General features: G+C 32.7%; 1 protein-coding gene across 2 annotated transcripts in view; it reads right to left on the bottom strand.

Moving 5' to 3' along the window:
• Window positions 1–22,585, bottom strand: part of LOC111051994 (serine-protein kinase ATM) — a 145,503-nt gene that overhangs the window by 5,764 nt on the left and 117,154 nt on the right. For both annotated transcript variants that reach the window (XM_039435297.1, XM_039435301.1), the window contains exons 44-53: window positions 21,305–21,528; window positions 20,640–20,746; window positions 16,015–16,156; window positions 14,518–14,631; window positions 13,559–13,665; window positions 12,757–12,873; window positions 7,618–7,770; window positions 4,312–4,460; window positions 3,308–3,414; window positions 585–699 (exon numbers count right to left, since the gene is read on the bottom strand). In XM_039435297.1, the coding sequence (XP_039291231.1) occupies window positions 585–699; window positions 3,308–3,414; window positions 4,312–4,460; window positions 7,618–7,770; window positions 12,757–12,873; window positions 13,559–13,665; window positions 14,518–14,631; window positions 16,015–16,156; window positions 20,640–20,746; window positions 21,305–21,528 (1,335 nt within the window). The remainder of the gene's footprint in view (window positions 1–584; window positions 700–3,307; window positions 3,415–4,311; window positions 4,461–7,617; window positions 7,771–12,756; window positions 12,874–13,558; window positions 13,666–14,517; window positions 14,632–16,014; window positions 16,157–20,639; window positions 20,747–21,304; window positions 21,529–22,585) is intronic.

The following is a 22,585-nucleotide window of genomic DNA, read 5'->3' as shown; positions in this document are numbered from 1 at the left end:
ATGCCAAATTTCAGATCAATACAACATTTCGTTCTTGAGATAAAAATTTTTAAGTGAAAAAAACAAAATGGCAGCTATAAGGATAACCGCTGAGTTTTGGACACTTCGAATATGACATTTGTAGTCTCCTAGCATCCAGGTACAATACCCTAAAATTCTCGACACTACTTCTGAAACATTCTGTATATTTTTCATTAGCATTGTTTAAGAAACTAATAATATATTTTTCGCCCCACTTGGATGTAATGAGCTGGTTTACGTGCCTCATATGGAGGCCGAAAGTGATTGTTTTCTGACCAGGCCGGTAAAATTTTTACGGCCCTAGGGCTGTAAAATAACCTTGAAGTCAGCTGATTCTGATTTGATGTGAACGTGTTTACAAAATAGTTTATGAAACGGAATCAGTTAATGCTTCTAGAATTGAATAAAGTTTTTGCAATAAGATACTATCATTTTATTTGGATGAATGAAATACAAATGAGATATTATAAAGGAGTGAACAATTTATAGATGAGTGAAGCTCATTGATTGGGGATTAGATTCATGAACAGTAATGGATCGATACAATATGGGTTCTATGTTACCTTCTGAAAACTCCTTCCACTCCTAGAATGCCCATTCCATCAACAATGTCTCTGGATAGTCGGAATGGAATTGGCTCGGGCATTGGAAGATTTCTTCCCATATCGAACGCAATACCTTTAACACAAAAAGTCGAAATTTTATTGAGTGAGATTTCTACACAAATTCTTTGGATGCTTTACTCTCTCGAATTGGATTTGCAACGTTGTTGATAATATTTAACATTATTACATTCTTCCAACTTCAAATAATCACATTTGATAAACAAAACTATTTGGATTGGTATTATCAATTTTGTCATGATACTCAGATAAATTTCTGTGCACAGAAACTGTCAAACGTACTCGGAAGAACGTATTTTGGTCTCCAATGAATTTTAAAGTTAGAAGAGCGGCTGCATGGTATGCATTTTGTACCAAATTGTATGCTAAAGGCTGGCAATATTTACAAGATATTTTGATAGAATTATTTCAAACGCAAGCAGCTGATTGCCTCTAGAAAGGCTGTAATGGAACACTGCTTGGATTATTCGAGGCGAGGTTGTCATTTTCACTATTTATAATCATATGGCTTTCAGTTGCTGAATTTTTCAATCGTTATGCATTTTGTTTTTGTTGATCCCAGCTATTGACAGCATATGGTGGCACACCATTCAACCGCTATCCTTGACTTTGAAACTCCTGAGAGGCCAAAATACGTTCTTTCGAGTACGTTTGCAATTGAAAAAATGATTTCAATTATTTCTGAGAAACTTTCTCGCTTTCACCACCGACTTATCTTTCGAAACAAAAAAGTTTCTAGCATGTCGAAAATTTCATGTTTTCTGCTCGAAATGTCTCGACATTGGTGAACATAATCATTAATTAAAAAATAACTATAGGTCGGATAAAAATGATCCAGACACCAATAGAAAGGAGGCATTCTCCCCGTTAATTTGATATAAAATTATTACGCCTTACGACGCCCCATGATTCTGAGTGAAGTGATATTCAAAAGATAAACAAATTTTCGCGATGTTTCCAATTTTTATCATAAAAGTTAAATTTCCTTTTAATACTTCAACCCTGAAACTTTTTTAGCACTACTAGGATATCGGGGGTGATATTCTACGTCCGATTCTGACGTTGAATTGGAAATTTGAGAAAGTTGCAATTTTAAAAGATTTGGCAAACCTGTAATTTCTTCGGATGGAGGGCCATGTCTAAACTTATTTTACACAGACTATAAAGTAGTCACCCCTACAACTGAAGTAGAAGGCGCATGGAGCTCCACTCATCTTATCGATAGCTTATCAGCGCAAAAACAACACCAATCGCTTCCCTAATCGATTACAAATACAGTCGACTAACAATGAACCCCAACCAAAGAGCTGACTAGGGAATAGGTATGTTGTAATTGAGAAAATAATATCATTATTTTATAGTAGAAGCTCAGTTGATATTTGGGTGTCTCAAATAGGAAATATAATCAACAGGAAACAGTGGATCTTAATTAAAACAAGCGGTAAAGTTTTTTTCGCCCCACTTGGATGTAATGAGCTGTTTTTCGTGCGTCATATGGAGGCCGAAAGTGATTGTTTTCTGACCAGGCCGGTAAAATTTTTACGGCCCTGGGGCTGTAAGATAACCTTGAAGTCAGCTGATTCTAATTTGATGTGAACGTGTTTACAAAATAGTTTATGAAACGGAATCAGTTTATACTTCTAGAATTGAATAAAGTATTTTGCAATAAGATACTATCATTTTATTTGGATGAATGAAATACAAATAAGATATTATAAACTATTCAAATTCAATTTTCAGAGTATAATAGAATCTAACCTCAAACCTCATAGTACTGCCTTTATCACGAAACCTGGTGGTTAATTTTCGAACTACTTGGACAATATCCATGGTGCTGAACGTTTTTACAAAAAGTTTATGAAACGGAATTAGTTTATGCTTCTAGAATTGAATAAAGTATTCTGCAATAATATACTGTCATTTTATTTGAATGAATGAAATACAGATAAGATATATATTATAAACTATTCAAATTCGATTTTCAGAGTAGGATAGAACTTCTAACCTAAACTTCCAAAGTTGACGACAACAAGCATTGTTGACGTTGACATTCAGATTGGCCAAATTTAAAGTGTGCTAAAACAGCTGATCAGAAAACTTTTCATCATTTTGTGTTTATTATTCAATGATTAAAACAGTTATAAGAATATCATCTTATTGTCATTTGAAAGAATAAAAAAGTATAAACTCAATCTCCCACATAATTGAACATAATCTTTTAGGTTATTTAAACAAATCAGAATAAAAAATAAAAATACTTGGAAAACTTCCTGATATTCAGATTACCTCAGATTTGCTAGAGGTATGAACTTCCACTTTTGCTCTCAGAAGTGCTTAATAAACAATTATTTTCATATAATTATAAATATTGTTTATTTTTCTGTGTGGCGAAAAATAGCGTTCGCACCACGGGAAAAAATGTTTTTCCGGCTCTCAATCTTTTCTAGTCCTCGGCCTACGGCCTCGGACTTGAAACCCGATTTTGAGCCGGAAAAGTCTCATTTTCGGCCCTAGGTGCAAAATATACTATTCTTAGTTATCAAGTTGATAATGCTTCATCGTTCTCCAAAATATTTAATTTATGATGCATTTGCGTTATAACAGAATTAATAATAAAAGTGTATTGTCTAAAAATTTGATAACACAACTAGAAAATAACTCACCAAAATCGATGTGTATAACTTCAGCCGTTTTATTATCAATCAGTATGTTGGTGAAATGTCTGTCTCCAATTCCCAAGATATAACCAGTCATTGATGAACAAGCAACACTAGAAACAAATCACAAACCAGATATAGCCAGATGTATATAGCGAGAAAATTAATGAATTTTTGGGATAAATTAATAACTTTTGAGGGAATTTTACATTTGTACTTGTTGAAACAAAGTTGATTTAGTCAACAATAAAACTCATTGAAAAAGCCAAGTTTTGCTACTAAACTATTTTTTAATAGAAAAAATATTAATGATGCAAGATGGCATAAATAAAGGTGACAGTTAATAATTAATTAAACACTAAGGAGAATATTAATCTTGAATGGTGCAAGAAGGGAGGAGAGGAGGTCATCCTGGCTCCAGGCTGATGGGAAGGATCTGTCATGCTTAGGAGTGAGAAGGAACTAGAAGAGGCGGACAAGTCAGAGAGATGAATGGAGGCAAACTGCAGTTGAGGAGGCCTAGTTCCAGGTAGGGCTGTAGCGCTTCGTAGAAAGTAAGTAAGGTAATACAGTCATCTCTTATCATCATACATTCCATTACCTATGCACAAGCCTGGAGCTCGTGTGTGCATCACCCTCAGAAAGAAATTGTATTACACGAAGAAAACATTTTGGACAACAAAGACTTGTAACTCTTATTGTATTGTTGTATATACTCGTATGGTGCATAATATATTAAATTTAGCCTAAAATCTATCTGAGATAGAACGGTCTACCTCTTCTCAATTTAAAGTGTAGTAATTGGAAGATATAGTTGATTGATTAGATACTTCCATTTACTTTGATACTTTTATTCTTGATTTTTTAACTAGCTTATCTTGGAAAATTCAAGCTTAAGATCAATAGGTATTGATGGTTGAATTGTCATCACAACCAGTCATATTTTGATTAAAATAGTTCAATATAAAATTTTATAATCCTTATAGAATGTATTTATACTAATAAATTACCTGTGTATGTAGGCCAATCGTTTTTCGAACCAATCTCCAGGTGTGGAGAAGTTCTCGATGAAGTAGTTGTGCATGACTGGCTGAATACCATCGCAGATTTCATTGAATACTCGCAATTTGGTATCTTTCGATTTGCTGGAAACCTGATTCTGTTAAACGGAAGAGAAGTTGAAAATATTTCAAGATATTTACATTATTGAATGAAAAACACTAAGAAATTGTGTAAAAAACACAGATTTATTGATACTTAGAAAGACAGTTTATCCGAGATTGACAATGGTGTAATAACCGAAACCGGTCTTTCTAAGTATCAATAAATCTGTGGTTTTTGACAATTTCTTAGTGTTTTTCATTCAATATGAATAATTACCACAATATCAACTTCACAACTACACAAAAAATGAAAAAAAAATTTACATTATATGAGACTTATCGTCTAGAAAGAAGGGTATTGATTCATATTACTAGATTTGCAAAAAATGCTGTTATTTCTGCTTCAATAATAAACCATACACCTTGTTAGTAAATTTCTGTATAAGTATGTGGGCGCAGCAACCTTCGCAGAGAAAATACATTTACATAGTGGGGTCCACGTTATAATGGCAGTGAAGAAGGAAGATAGGAGAAAAACGTTGCCAAGTCTCTCCATTTTGCCACTGAGTGTACACAGCTGTTACTCAATTCATCCCATTGAATTTAATGTAATAATAATTATCATTTCCTAGATAAAATAATCAATTTCTCAAATCAATAGTCAAATTACTCAAGGAAATATATTTTTTCATAATGTGATTCGAAAATTTACTTTCATAACTGAGATCAGATTTTTATTTTTATACAAACCTGAAATGGCGGCTAATTTAAAAAGCTGTGATACAACAATTTAAAAATAATAGAAAAATGGAAATCCTATTTAAAATAAATAATTTCAATGGAAATAATTCTGAAATAACCTTTCAATATTATTTATACCGTCTAGGATGGTTAGTTATCAACTTTTAAAATGTCATTTCAGGTATTTTAATTTGTGTTCCTCATACGGTAATGTCTAAAAATTATTTCATTGTTTCAAAAATACATTTTAAATGAATTATATGACTTGTGTACTCAAATATTTCAATAGAATGAAGAAAAAAATGGCGGCTGAGAATTGTTTGTCTACTTTTGTACAGTCACTGTCAAAAGTAAGAATAACATATTCTGGCAAACTGACAACATTGCAAAGCGAGAGAGAGATAGCGCTATATGTTTTGTTGTATGATAGAAAAGGACAGCAACAGTATTGTCAATCGTACACTGCCATTATAACGTGGACCTCACTATAGCAACATTCAAGTTGGCATGGTTTCAGTCTACGAAGAATTTGCCGATAAATACAACTAAAATAAAATATGTATTAGAGATTCCAAGTACATTTCTGAAACCTCTGATGTTTCAGTTTGAAAGGGAAAACTTCAATAGGATAAATCGGTATTTTGAATGCATTATATAGTTATTCAGTTTTAGAGCGATAAGTTCAGTGGCAAAATATTCATTCATCAAAATACATTACAGACACAGTAATTCAATTCTAATATGTTCAGATACTTTATTAGACTAGGAGTAGTTTTTGGACAATTTCTGTTTCTTCAGCTCAGAAAATACTGTGCGGGTCACCGTTTGCGAGACATACTTAATACTGATCTCGCTATTTCCATATTCCTACATTCCTATTATAAACTAATAGTCCTGCGAACAGTAGGCCTCGCTCATGAATACAACTTTCAATCTAATGAGAAGGGCCAGTACAGTAAATACAGTATATTGTGAAGATTTAGCCATGTCATCTAGTATTTTCTCCATTGAAAGTGCTAGAGACACTGTTTCCAGAGACACCGGACTTATCAAGGAGGTACCTTTGTATCGTCTCCATATTTACAATATTAACATACATTACAACTTTTCTAATAATTAATTATAAGAAATCGGTCAACTGACGAAAAATGGAATGTGCAGTAGGCAATTTAGACGATGAATCGTCTCACAGACGATGATGAGACGGAAAATGATTCTAAATAAGATGGGTTTGTTGGTGACAATGACAGGAGGTTGCTAATGATGTTTTTCATGAAAAGTGGATTTAATCAGGACCTCCTAAATACTAAATATTCTACTAGATATTTAGGAGGTCCTGGTTTTCAAGGTTATGGCTTGTTATGCCTATGCAGAATGTTAATGCTCACAAATCAGTTTCCGATCTCATACCAAAAGGAAAACAAAAAAATTGACACTTTAGAGCGACACAAAAATGCAAAAAAAATGCATACAATACAATAATTATTGTACCTGATAAACTGAAAATTCAGTTAAAAAATAACTAAAATAATAGCTTATAGTTATGAATGAAAGAAGTTGGAGATTGAAGAAATGCTTATGATGTTAAATATTGTCTACAACTAAAATAATTGTTGATTTATTAGTTGATTAATTCTTGTGATGATAATAATAGTCCACAACTAAAATAGTTGACTTATCTGTAACATAGACAATAATAGTTATTTGTGTATTGAGAGCGTAAAACTCGACTTTATTGCTGGAATCACATACCAATTTTTTTCTGCAACTGCAGTATTGGACTCCAATACAATAAAGAGTTTTTTTTTTCAAATAATTTATCCAATTAATTTGATAAACCAATTTAACAATAAAAAAAATAATAATCATAATAATTCTAATTTTATAATAATTTATTTTATAATGATTCATATTATTAGAATAAGATAAAACAAAGTACAGTATCATTTGCAAAAAAAAAAATCTGGTCGAAACGAGATTCGAACCTGGGTTCCACAGTGTGAGATCCAACACTCCAGCTCTCTCCACTACCGTGAGTTGTTGATACTGATGGCGAAAAAGTAGGAACATGAATTGTTGTATCTTCAAAGATACGAATAAGTAACTTTTGAGGTTAGTCTACGGTTTTTTAAATATTACAAAAAAAACAAGAGGTCTTACCAAAAATCGTTACACATAAGTTTCTGCGCCTTGTTTCAAAGAATTTGCATACCAAATTTCATCCAAATCGGACAATAACTGCGACTGTAACTGCGGTACAAACAAACAAACAGACAAAAGCCGATCGAGTCGAAACTAAGACCTCAGCTTCGCTTCGGTCAATAAATCGACAAGCATTAATGAGTAATGTTATCATTGTAGTGCCAAAATGTTAATAATTTTATATTGGGTGTGGAATAACGTAGCAGACATGAGCTAATTTATCTTTGTGAATCACTTGATTAACAGTAAATGTTTACAAATGAAACATACCAGCATCTGTTTGCATAGCTCAGGACGCAAATCGTTAGGCCTGAGCCGTTGGTGGGCCCCCGAGTTGTCTCCTCGACCAATCAGATACTGCGCCAGGGGTGTTGTGTTGTCGCACCACTCTATCACTCCACTCCTCTGTGTCATCGGCACAACCTGTCAACAACCAACATTACAATCACATGCATTCCATAAAATAGATTTTCCTTCACCTGGTAGTGTTCTGCTGCATGTTAATAGTCGTATTTTAGACTCTGGAATAGAAATGACGGGTTAAAGAAATGAGACGGGGCCGCCGAAAACATGGATAGACAGGTAGAAGTTCTAGAGACGCTTCAGTGGTCACCTATTGTTATTGAATTTCGACATTTTCGTGGTCTATTGTTAAAGTTTCCACTCCGAGCAATATATTGATGGACCAGTGTGGTTACTTAAAGGCACTTTCAGCTATAAACCAGTGGTAGCGTACAGTCATTGAATAAACACACACATTACTATCGATGAAAAGTTCAAATTAAGTCAAACGTACGTGGTGTGTAAAGCCCACATCGATTTTTGGACGTACATTTGTTATCCGTCATTAATGAATTCATCTACCAATTTTTGAAGGGTATACATCAGATATAGGATGGGCTACCAAAAAACAATGACATTCACAGTCACTTCACAAGAAACCGTGAGAGTATATATATATACCAAGATGCAGACTTGAAAGTCTAAGTCGAGCTACCCTGTGATAGGCTACAAATTCCATAACTTGCTTCCAACTCAAGTTGGATCCTTGCCAAATAAACGTTTTTTCCGAGTACTTAGATCCTGGTTGATTGTGAATCCACTTTATTCAGTAGAGGAATTCATTCCTGCTGATCACAACACCCTAGTCAATTTAATATAATGTTGTTTTTTGTCTATTAATACCCAAGTACAGGAGACCACTAAATTATCTGATCTAATTGTAAATTTGCTTTAACTGATCTGTTTTATTTATTATTGTCTATTCTATTGTATGTGTTGTACCTGTGCAATTTATTGTATGTTTCTTTCAATGTGTATTGCGACTTGGCTATATAAAACTTCAATGTTCAACTGGCCCAATAAAAACTTGAAACTTGCCTTCAAGAAAGCACACGGGTTCACTGATGAGAGTAATGAAGCGGAATCAGAGGACAATAAAGTATGCTAGTCGAGAGTTAGAAGATGCAGCTTTTTGGAACAATAGCCCAGTGCAGAGGTAGCGCGGCCCCATCCATCTCCCTACTTTTACCCTTACATTGACTACTTTTTCTCCCTAAGAAATACAGAAGTCTTTACTTTAATATTATTACATTGTGTACAAATACTGAACTTGAAAAAAGGTTCAATAGGCTAATGCCAACACTGTCCATTTCAAATTTTTACTACACAGTCCAAAGCAAAATGGAAGTTACCGGTTTGTCACTTTCACTTTTCAAAAGAACAATTTACACTTAAAAGCTCTGAAAAACAAGCGATTTTTAATATAAAAGTTATCATAAATGTATTAAATGAATAAAAACTAAAAAAAATATATTATTCGAAAAGTCTAAAGGTAACATGAATGACTTAAATATAAGTCATAAATATATTTCCTCCGCTTACTATCTCAATTTTTATTCCAATATCTGGAATTATAATACTATAATACTAATTATTTTCTTTCCTAGAGACTAAAAGTAACACCACATTTGGTTAGCATGGGTCGATTTCAATAGGTGACTTATTCTTTAAAATAATGTTCATTTTCAGTGTAAATGTTGCCATTTATTATATAATAGATAAAAACAAATTATTTTTGTTTAACCAGATATTTGATCAATGTATGAAAATATATATATACCATTGGTTGAGTTCAAAGCCACTGATCAATTCCATCGTTTTTTTTACGTTCAGTAAAAAACCAGATTACAGATTAGTGATCACAGATGAACCACAGAATGGAAAGTCGGCTAGTATCCTGACGCCATAATCCGCCATCTTGAAAGAAATTGTAGCATTGTAATACAGCAGTGGTTTTAATTTCTAACAAGATGATGCAGTCATGTGTTGTGGTCTGGTGCACTCAAATCTTGGTTAGATTGATACCTTCCATTTTGTGTGTATTCTGTGGCTGAACGGTTGCTCATGAGTCATGACTGACAGATGTTTCCCCTGTTGATCATATTTTGTAAACAAAACTAGAACTTAACCTATTTCATTGTAATCAATTAAAATGGAAAACCATCTGGTGATTGGAGTAGTTTTAAATGCTTTGTAAAATATTTTAAATGTTATTGAATTTATGTAATCATGCATTTCTCTACTCCCAAATACATTATAATGGAGCCCATTATTTGTAAACAACCTCGTATTCAGCCATGTCTGTTTACGTTCAGCTACTCTATTTACGTTCTTTTCCATCGGTGGTACGGTGATACGATTAACTGATCAGTGAACGAACCGGATATGACGTATTTTTTTTCTTATCAGTTAGACCAAAGACCTTGAAGAGATATAAACGCACAATACCTATGCCTTCCCAATGCTAGCTCTTACTTGAAATTAAAGGTTCCATTGAGGTATTTTAGCGCGAGATATTATATAATATATATTTTTTTGTAATATTATAGATCACATAAATCTTCAAGATCTTTAGTATGTAATAATCTTCTAGGCTGTCCCCTTAATGGCCGATTTCAATTCCAAATAATCTAGCGCTGCGTGTGAGTCTATGCATCGTTCAACTACAAAACAGTACTTCGTTCAGAGCCACGTTCACTCACCGATCTCATCGTTCACTCACCGATCAGTGGCTTTGAACTCAACCATTGATTTTGATTGATTGATTGATTTGAAACTTCTTTATTGTCAATACAATTTTACAAAACAAAAATATATAAATATCCTTCTATAAATAAATAAATTTATGTTTGTATGCTAAAATTATTACAAACTTCATATCACTATACTGAATAAGAAATGTATAAATATTTTTTATATTCCATGTTATTCAAAATACCAGCCAACGAATATTCCTCATTAACTAATCAAATTTGAAACCGGAACTCCATCATAGTTGTAGTTGTGGCGGCCATTGCTGTTACAACTTTTGCCGTCAGTTAGCGCTCAGCGCTGTCGGCGGTGAACTGTGATTACAAGCCAGCCCAGCTGTTTACTTTTTATATTATGTTGTAACACATTGTTTGGTCACGTACGTTTTTAAAAATTATTTTTCCTCCACCTACTGTCTAAAGTACTTACTTTACTCCCTGAAACCTAATACCATAGAGAAACGATAGCGTAAGTAGATATCCCATGGTATAGGGAATTTATGTCGCAACTTTTACTGTTATCTCAAGCCGATTACTGTCGATTATTGTCGATTTTTACTGTTTTGTTGGGGTGAGAGTGTAGGAACGGCATAATTTGAGAGACTACCAGCGTCACACAGTTGCATAGGAAAGAACTACGTGAACTATCGGCTTGGGATAACAGTAAAAGTTGCGACATAAACGCCCTATACCATGGGATATCTACTTACGCTATTGTTTCTCTATGCTAATACTAAAGTGTCACTTTTTCGCTCTCGGTAGTAAAAAACAGAAAAACTCCCTAGGGAGTAAAAGTGACTCCATTTAAATAACATGGGGAGCATCTCTATTTTCAAACTTACATTGTAATAGGTTAGAAGGTCTAAGATCAGATGAGAAAGCATAATAGAGGTGTCTGTCATTGAGTCAACTGAATTCAATACCACAACCAGAAATTTGATTAACTCATGAAATATATGTTTGTATGATAATTATTATATTCTTAATATTAGTAGACGATAAAAATTTATACAATTTTTAAAATATTTTATTCTATTCAAAATACCAGCCAACAAATATTTTTGATCTGCAATTCAAATCTGAACCACGTGATCTGGAGTCAGCCATTATGGTAGCTGCTCAGCTGATATAATTGTTACAACTTTTGCCGATAGATAGCGCAATCGGCAGTGCCAATCAGACGACCGGTTTTTAGGTTTTAGATTTAGGTTATGTTGTTAGGAATCATTGTCACCAATACGTGAGTTATTAGAATGATTTTATTTGCAGTTTCTATAAAAAAATGTAGATGGAGGAAAAATGTTGTGTACATCACAAGCGAAAAATACTTTTTCTCCCTCAGGAAAATTGCTGCCCTCGGCTTCGCCTCAGGCTTCAAACTTTTCCCACTGGGAGAAAAAGTCATACTTTTCACTCTAGATATACAAATAACTATTATTTGCAGTTTTCATAAAAATTTAGGTGGAGGAAAAATGTTGTGTATATCACGAGAGAAAAATGTTTTTTCTCCCTCAGGAAAATTGTTCCTCGGCTTCGCCTCGGGCTTCAAACTTTTCCCTCAGGGAGAAAAACAGTACTTTTCACTCCAGATATACAAATAACTATTTCTTCCACTCACTGTTTAAAGTACTTACTTTACTCCCTGGAACATAAAGATAAAGTGTCACTATTCACTCTTTTCGCACTAAAAATAAAAAAAAAACTCCCTAGAGACTAAAAGTAGCTCCATTTAAATAAGATGGGAAGCATCTCTATTTTAAAAACTTACATTCAAAATAGGTTGGGAGGTCGAAGCTCAGATGAGAAACATAATAGAGTTGTCTGTCATTGAGCCAACTGAATTCAATCAGGACCAAACTTTTCCCTCAGGGAGAAAAACAGTACTTTTCACTCTAGATATACGAATAACTATTAATAGGAGAAGCCCTTGTCATGAAAGAAAGTAGTTTGAAATAGACAATAGGCAACTGAACACATGAATAACTACTGAATAATTGAACTATCTCTCAATGATAACTTATTATTACTTGTGAACGAATCTGGAATATGTGCATCTTCTATAAATGATTAGAACAACACTCAAAATTACTATTTGAACATTAAAGAAGTATACATCAATTTAAACAATATTAATGAAACCGTTGGATTGGGGAAATTAACCATACTTTTATAAAAATATAGATTAAATTTGCGAATGAAGATGCGTATTGTCTTTGAATGTCAAACTTTCCATCTTCCAAGACTGGGTGACCTATTGTATCATTGCCTGCATTCCAATTATTTAAATGAATAACATAAGAATAGCAAACTGAATAACCTTGTAAGTTTTTATGTAGAGTTTTCGCTGTCTGGTTTGTTTCTTCTTTTGAAGAAGAGAATTAACAATGGAGAAAACTTGCTGCATCACTGCATCTTGGCGAATTTCATCATCGAGCTGAAAAGAGAAGAATAATTGTGGTCAGAATGAAAATAAATCAACAAAACACTTCCACAAATTAACTATTCTAGTCCAGTCAAGGATAAAAGGACAAGTTTTCAACATAATTTTCGACATTACAGCTTTGTTGGTCATCTCAGTCACCTCATGTGCTAAAGGGATGGTGAGTTTTTCAAATTTGCTACTTTGTCAACTTGGCGGAGAAACCAAAAAATTGTACCTTTGAACCACCCCCACCTCAAATGAGGTAGGGGTGGAGACTTTTGATATGTTTACCTCCTTTACTACCCTTTACAGAACTGGTAGGTCAAAATTTGTCTTTCAAACTTTTCCTTCTTTAGCCTTTTTTGATCTTAATCTTCATTGCCTGGACTATATTCTGAACCGTTCGATTCTAATTTTGTACCAGAGCAAAATTACAACAAGATGTACCAGAAATAATTGATTTAGAAGATTTTCATTCCTGTTTTACATAATTTTCCACAATTTTCGATTATATTATTTGTATTTAGGTAGCATTTTTTTACATGATACTAATAAATTTGATAATAATATCAGATATGTTGTACCGGAAAAACCCTCCAATAGCCCATAAAAATACAGTCCTGACGCATTTTTCAAGCTTTGATCATAATACAAAATATTGAAATTAAAAAGGACCGACTAATGGACGTTACTGTACCTTGACAAGTTGTTTCCTTTCAATGCCATCAGTTCCTGTACATTCCAACTTTTTCGGCGCATTAACTCCGCCGACAAATTCATAAGAATCTTTGAATTTGTAGATTCCTAAAAATGGAAGCCGGTCTCATTAGAAAGCAATAAAGGTTGAAAAAATTCACCAAGCACAAAACGCTAGTGGAGCACCAGCCAAAACGTACCAGTCACATGTCACATGCATGGAGACTGCACACAATACTAGAACAAAATAATAGGATTGATTGGGTTTATGAAAAACAGGCAGTAGCCCAAAACTTCTTCAATTCCCAACTTTAGTCTAATAAAATGTCCAAAGTATGGTTAAGTTCACATAAAAAAATTTCACTCCAAAGTGAATAGAATTTGTTCAAGTCAAGAAAATGTCGGTGCAATAGTAAAGTAAAACATGAGGAGATAGTTGGGTATCCTCTAGTTAACAATATTACATAATCCCAGTAGACTGGAAATAGCTTGATAAAGAGTTTTTCTTGTATAACATTCTATAGTGAGGTCCACGTTATAATGACAGTATTTGATCAACTTTGGTGTTGCTATCCTTGTCTATCATTCGACAAAGCAGGTAGTACTATCCTTTTCTTGCTCCGCAACGATGCCAAATCTGTTTTTGACAATGAAGAAAGATAATTAAGCAAGGCAGAGAATCGGCAACGCTGTTCTTCCATCTTAATCCACTGTCATTATAACGTGGATCTCACTATAGTAAAAATAGCTCAATGTGGAAGTTCATGATTCCAATTGTACTTTTTTATTCTATGACTAATAACCTTCCACCGTACACTCTCTATGTGCTCAAATTTATTTTTTAAAACCCGAGTCATGAAAAGATATGAAATTCTAGCAAGAAAGGCAAAATACAAAATATTGTAGACCTACTGAATAATAGAATATGATATTTTGAATCAATATGTGAATGTTGCTTACCGACTATATTGTCATATTTTCCATTTTTATTATAAGGTATGGTCATTGAAGTCATCAGTACTTTTGTTAAGTTCTTGCACTGCATTATAGGAGCGCTTTGGGCAATTTTGAATTCTGAAAATAATAATGTTTTTACGTAGGGCCTATATCATCAAAGCATAATTTCAATCACTAAATACATTTGAAAGAAATAAATATTACCTTTTACAGTTATTTGTATTTAAATTAATTCTTAACAGAGTTGACGATTTCAACCTTGATTACCTTGAAACTACATTAAATATAGTGATTAAAGTGATTTAAAAGTAAGCAGTTTGTGATGGAAAACAACATTGAAGAAAATAAAAATCTGGTGTGGCGCACTCACACAACTTTCCTTGCCGTTATGAAAATTGATCACCTGACGCTAGTGTTCACGCGGATATCAAGTCTACTATTCTACGATCTGAGCCAGCTGGTGACAGGACAATAACGCTGGAGACATACGAGGTCTGCTATCTCTTCATAGTGAATCATTTAATAGAATCAACAGTTTGTAATTGAAATAATAACATTTTCTCGAATTTCGTGCTTATTTTCAATTTTAGGTGAAAATGTTACTGAACATTAATTGTAGAGATTTTCATGCTCAATCTTTTCCACTCGAATTTTTTTGTTTAAATTGTATTTGAAGCCTGATAATTGGGAATCTAAAATCAAACTTTGCGAAGATGGGGCGGAGCTCCTGAAATTTTTACAGATATGGGACTTTTGGCAGTTGATAGAGCTTATCAATGACTATTTTAGGTATGAATTTGATCAAAATCGTTGGAGCCATTTTCGAGAAAATCGCAAAAAACCCTGTATTTGACAACATTTTTGCCGCCATCTTGAATGAAATTGTTCGTGTCAGATCCTTATATTGTAAGGACCTTAAGTTCCAAATTTCAAGTCATTCCGTTGAATGGGAGATGAGTTATCGTGTACACAGACACACACACACACACACACACACAGACCAATACCCAAAAACCATTTTTTGGACTCAGGGGACCTTGAAACGTATAGAAATTTGGGTACCTTAATTTTTTCGGAAAGCAATACTTTCCTTACCTATGGTAATAGGGCAAGGAAAGTAAAAATTATAAATTCAACAAGACTATCATTGGAAAATTGAGATTGAGTTGAATGAAATGAAAATATGAGACTGCGTTATTCGTAAAATTCACGTTCATGAATAATTTTTATACATAGCAATCTAATCTAAAAAGATTAATGGGTATTTTTTAAAATATGATAATAGGTTGAATTATAAGAAAGGTAGTTAACTCAAGGACTACTTCTGAAAATTGAAATTTATAAAGTTAATGGGCATTTTTTCTAATATGATAATAGGTTGAATTAATAAGAAAGGTAGGTTTTATTTGTGACCTTAATGAGAAGTAAAAATATGTTTGCAATATGCATATATGGAAGGTAATGGTTAGTTGCTAAATCATAATAATGGTTATAACTCACTTCCCAATTTCTTTTTTTCGTGTTGGATGTATGCAAGCTGGATATAAGCATTGGATAGTTTCTTCATGCCTGTCACTATTTCATTGGTGGATGAATTTTCCAAAATTCGTTTCAGAATAATTCTAGCTGCTGCTACTCTTGGCTGAAAAAAATAATAATAATAAATTTAAACTAAAGCAATTACTCCTAATGATATTCAACAAGAAATACTACTCCACAAAAATTACAAACTTCGCTTAAACTTCTCAACTAATTATAAAGCAACAAACATTTTTTTAACCATTTTCTATCCACTTGAATCAATACTTCGATGATAAACTATTCGCTTTCCGCAAATCTTACTATGCTTAGTTTATATAATTGGTGAAAGTTATGGAAACTGCTCAATATTCTTGTTACAAGGATAATTTTACTATAGGTTGCTTTGGGGATCATATTTGCATTGGAAGACTACTTTTCTGTGGCTTAAAATTTATGATGGTCTGCTATTTTGGATCCGCCATTTTTAATTCAATATTGTGACAAATAGGCTCAGGGACGGAAAGTGCAGGGCAGGGGAATGGGCGAAAGTTCGAGAAGATGGAACAAAGGGACAGGAGTCACATTGTCTCCAGCTGAATGCGGCCAGCCACTTCCCCTCTCTGTTCCTCTCACTCCATCTCACTCTCACCTATTCACCAGTAGAAGGTTTGGGACTTCTGGAAAATTCAAGAACATTCTTTGGAACTTGATTGACAGGTGGTAAACAAGGGAACGTCTTTGGAATAGTCTAGAAAATTCGCAGCTGTTATTAAAGAGAGATAACTTGGACATGAGAGTCAGTGTTGAGTATTGAGTTGACAGTGAACGGATACGAGCAGCGAGTGAAGGGACAGTGAACGTGTAGTGTTTTGATCAAGTGAACTCTGTTTTTGTAGTATTTGAGTTCGGTGAAGTTAAAAAGTCTGTTCATCAGTGAAGTCAGTGTTTGCTAATCTTGTGAGTAAGAGTAAGAATAACGTTTGTTTTGTTAAAGTGTAAGTTAATGTTTACTGTGAATTAATGGATTGTTGATTGACTATTAGCTGATTGTACTGTAGTAAGTGATAATTGAATTTCATAGTAAGTCTTTAATCAAATTTGAGTTTAACAAACAACATTGTTATCTGTGTATTTTCAACTGTTTAGTTTAGTCTGTGCCATCAAGTATTAGTGAAAATCGTTTCAATAAATTTCAGTATATTCTCATTTGTAGTTTCACTCAAATAAATCCTGAAGGAACCCTGTTGAAAACGTCACAATATTTTTTTTTCAAAGGGAAGGTTGTCATGTGATACATGATTTCCATACAGAGAATTTCGAGATAAAAATGAATGGCGAAAACCGCACAACAATATCCCAAATCGTTTGAAAGGTATTCACTTTTAAAAATACTATTAAACTAGTAGTTCTGTGAACAGTAGACCTCACGCAGTTTCCTCATCCACAAGTATCTGATGTCACCTGTTCTAGTTGATTCAGTTGAATCATAATTTACTCTTAAAAACTTTTATTTGTTTTCTCCAAAATCAAAAACCCACTTATGTTAATAAACTCAGTTCACGTGATAATCTTTCCATCTGATAAAAATATTTCTCAACTATTTTGAAATTATTTTTTTCAATCAAGAATATTATAATTTCTTCAGCATTATTTAGTAAATTTAATCATTTTTTATTTTGTTTCAATCACCTATTAAATTTGTTTTTCAAATGAGAGAATATTGATACTGATAGGCAAGCACCCTAAAAAATATTGAAACCCTACCTTATAGAAATAGACACGGCCAGTCATCTGTGTGATGCATGCAATGAATAATCCACTTGTCAGCTGATTGATTATGAATATTTCTGATTAATCCTATCTTCAAAGTAGATGATATATATTGTGATATCAGAGTATGGAGGAGTTCCTTTTCTTTTCATATTATCTTTAAAATGCAACATTTCAAAGAACATTGTTTGTATACATCGACGCGCAGTTGAAAACGGAATATTCCTGCCAAATCTCATCGAAATCTATCAGCGCGTTTGGCCGTAATCGCGTTACATACAGACAGACAAAAGAAAATCCGAGTTAAAACATAGACCTCACTACGTTCGGCCAATCATCTATATATATAAAAATGAATGTCTGTTTGTGTGTTAGTTTGTTTGTTTGTTTGTTAGTTTTTTTGTTCCCTATAGACTTAAAAACTACTTGACAGAACGGCATGAGACTTTGGGGATATGTTGTGTTATATTGGGGATGGTTTCTGACCAGAAATTTCAATTAGGGAGCTAATATTTCTTAATTATTAATACATTTCACAGACCCATGTTTACGAATTTGCCGGATCGGCTACCGAAGAACGGGAAGATGATAATGTTTCTAGATCACAAAAAATTAGCCCACTTTTTCAAGCCTGAATAGCCGAGTGTATAGGGCTTCTGAATCTGATGCTGTAGGTTGCAGGTTCAAATCCCGTCACAGTCAACTTTTTTCGCTCCAAGTTTTCTACTTTACTAATTTTATTAATCATCATGTGTGAAATCATAATGTTCCTATTAAAGTTTCATCTTTCAATATTTTAGGTTGGACTTCTATTAGAAGCTGTTTCCCATATGTTCTTTGTTTGACCTGCGGAAAAGTTGATACACATGCTATGAAAAATGAGTAATGAAGGTGTTATTGATTTTAGAGACATTCAATGTGTGAAGAAAAAGTCCATCAACAAGCAAAATCTACAGAGAAAATTAATATCTTCATGAAAGTAGAGAATTTAATCTATATAATATCAAAATAAATGTCTGTATGTGTGTTTAATATTGCATGAAATATACAGTTTTGATGTATTAATAGTATTTGAAAGTTTATAAAGTGATAGAATAGGAATTGATATTATTGAAAGTCGCCGTTACTAAAGGTTGGTTTTGAAACAGCTATATCTAATATTTAAATTGAATTCAATTGTATCGAAATAGGCTAGCGCGCTTTATTTTTTCCTCCTCTTTCCAAAAAAATGTAAGTCAATAACTTCAATAATTACTAATATAACAGGGGTAGCTCACTGACTAGAAGTTTGCCTTAATTTCTGCCAAGTGATTTGTATGTGAAGATATGAATAAGTGAATTTGAATGCACATATACAAGTACCGTATAAGAACAAAAAATATATATACAAAATAAAAAATGGTACTGATTCTTACATTATTATGCCCGGTTCGTTAGACTACGGTTAGTGTGACATGAGATACATTGACTTTTTGGCGATACGAAGTTCACCGGGCAAGTTAGAACGAAAATAAAATAAATGAGTACCGTCGACCGGGGTGACTTTGTCCCACCTCGCTGAAAAATATTCAAATCAGTTTATCTCTAATCTCTGTTATCCGAAATCGATGTTCAACATTGATAGCCGTAACCCTGATCATTATCGAGGTTCAACAATCGATATCTTGTCAAATCTCGATATTTATATTAGTTGAATTATTGATATAAAACCCAAACTATCTGCAAACCCAATGTATTCTACTTAATAAAACAAAATATCCACCTTGTTTGAAATTAATACGGACTCAGCATTCATTTTTTGCTGATTCTGCAGCTGGAGCTAACATGCCTCGACGATACAAAATATCTTTAGGCAGCAGAAACTGCAATATTTCTCAATAAATAATATGTAATTTTTTGAAGTGGATTTTATGTGTTTTTAATGTCATTATTCATTTAACGGTTAACAGTTGGTTTCACTTTGCCTAACTCTTGAAAATTAACATTTTTCCATATATTTATCAAAGTGAGACAGTCACCCCAACCCCTGGTTGACATTGTCTCTTCTTTTCAAAAAAATATCCTCATTAAAGTGAAGAAAAATATTAACTTTTTATAATACTCTTTGAATATTTCAGAATACAATAACAAATATTGCAAGAGATTTGAATCAACTTAAGTATTAATTTCATGCTATTTACAATTTTAACAACCCAATATTGTGACAAAGTCACCCCGGTTTACCGGTACATTGAAAACTCTAAAAAACTTTCAAATTTCAGTATTTTAAGTGACAGTAAACACGTACGGTAACATTTACTAATATCGTCAACACTTTGCACAGTTAAGTATGATCTGTGAGATTTTTTAATACACTCATTCATTAAATACGATTATCGTTGAAACGGTTTGAGATATCGATGTTTATCGCCATTAATTTTCTCTTTTAAATTCTGTATAGAAATCATGTAACACATGACCACCTTCCCATTAAAAAAAGAAGTTTGATTCAATAAGGCGGACCAAAATTTAAGCCACAAGAAAGTAGATTTTTTAATTCAAATAGGATCCTCAATCAAATCTATTGTCAAATTATTCATGTAACTGAAATTGAGCTGTTAAAAAGAAATGTATAATCGTTGAAATTATAAAGCTATGTTTCTATAGTAATATATGTTATAGATAAGTTCTTTAAAGTTAAATAATAATGTTTAATTGGTGATCAATTCAATGATTAAAGCAGGGATGTATTTTAATTTGAAAATCACAGGAGTGATGCCTAATTCGAATGATAGTTAGATATGCATATTGAAACTGATATCAATGGTTATTTAATTATTTAATAGTGGATCTACCTCATTCTTCCTGTTAGGATCTTCAGCTTCTTTTGTACCGGAGTAAGAGTTTTCCAAAGATAGTATCAAAGGAATAACATGGTGAGGATGTTCAATTGCACATCTCTCTGAAAATAAAAGAAGAATTCGACAAAGAAGTTATCAACAAAATCAATTAATGGTCAAATCATAAATATAATTATATACATTATTAAAGTTATACCTTCTCAATTAAATTGTATAATGAATTAGATATATCTTGCATATACCGCATCTGAAATGTAATGATGATGAAGCTGTTTTTATGCAGAAACATACGAAAAGGCTCAGAATCGAAAAGCTCAAGCTTGTTTTTTATATGAATCTTTCTTGGTATTCAAGCTCAATGCTCAAACTTTCCTGTACTTTATTACCAATCTTCAAAATGGGAACTACATCACCTAGAAAATATTTTCAATAATTTTAGGGGGTTAGTGGAAAAAATTGATAAACGATTGATTTTTTTCATTTGTTTTTGGATAATTAAGCTCAAATCGAAAAAGTTATATCTACCACAATATTACTTTTACGACTACATAGAAAATATATATAGTACTTTCAAGAGTTCAAGAGTGAGTAAAACTTATAAAGATCCACATACATCTAAAATGAGTACAGCAACTAATATAAATGTATGAACTACTCACCAAAGAGATTGAGAAGCATTTTAGAGAACTTATTGTTGTGGACGGTGATATGAGCTGCCAATTGCGGAAGAACAGACAGAAGCTTGTAGAGAGCGATTTTTGTGATGAACTGGTCCATGATTTCGGTTAACCTATCGTTATTTTTGTTCTCCAACCATAATGAGATGACTCTGAACATTCTATGATCTTCAGCTTCTCCCACTAGTAGACATTTGCAATAAAACCTGGAATAATAAATCATCAAAAAAAGTTTCACTATAAAATAATATAAAAAAGGAGGAGCCATGAGAGATTGTGGTAGCGTTCATTAATTTCCTTCAACTATTTTCATGTCAGTTTTCTAACTTACGATAGTCTTTAGCCTATCGTTATGATAATGATGGTTATTCTATTTTTTGTTGGATTAATAAAATTATAATAATCAACATCAATCGATTAATTACTTTAAAAAAGCAACAATTGGATTTGCTTCGAACTATATGATTGTATAGTAGGCAAACATTTGAAAATAAACATGCTGGTTGACAAGAAAAAAAAATGCAAATTAACTGCATGACTTTTTTTTCCTTCTCATTTTTCTATTTCTATCTTGTTTTTGTAGTAATTTATATTAATTTTTACTGTGCTCATCTATTATACTTTTAGTTTTACATTAATACTTACCGTATAGTTCATTCATGTACAGTGCTATTTTGTTTCGTACCACTATGGGTCTTCTTAGACTCAGTGGAAATTGTCATATTGTATAAATAAAAAAATTAACTTTTCCTACAGTTACCTTGAAAAGTGACGATTCCTGCACTGATTACAGAACGCAAAGATTCACTTTTCCGCTCTAGTGCGGGAAAAAATTTTCTGCACTCCAGATTTGCAACATGGCAACACAAAATAGTTGGTGGGTTATATGGAGGATTAGTGCACAAAAACAAAAATCAAGTTGGTAAAATTGACTGTGGTTAGATTTAGATAAGAATCATTTCAATGGCTACCCTACATTTATGATAAAATCCCAATCTAGAAATCCAAAACAAGAATAATGTTCATCTAAATCATAATTAAATAATCATCATTTACGAATTCTCATCATTAAATAATAAATAATAGTTCTTTTCTATTGATAATTATTATTTCAACTCCAAGAAATGAGAAAAGTAGCAAATATACATTATAATATTCGAATTTTGAGGTTAAATGATTACCGTTCGATATTCATATAAATAAAAATAATAAAAAACATAACAATACTACAATAAATATTCTCTGTTGTCTATGTTATTTTTA

Source organism: Nilaparvata lugens, chromosome 1, assembly GCF_014356525.2.
Source record: "Nilaparvata lugens isolate BPH chromosome 1, ASM1435652v1, whole genome shotgun sequence".
NCBI classification, from domain to species: domain Eukaryota; kingdom Metazoa; phylum Arthropoda; class Insecta; order Hemiptera; family Delphacidae; genus Nilaparvata; species Nilaparvata lugens.
The sequence above is the reverse complement of the archived record's forward strand: the minus strand, read 5'-3'. Positions and strand labels throughout refer to the sequence as shown.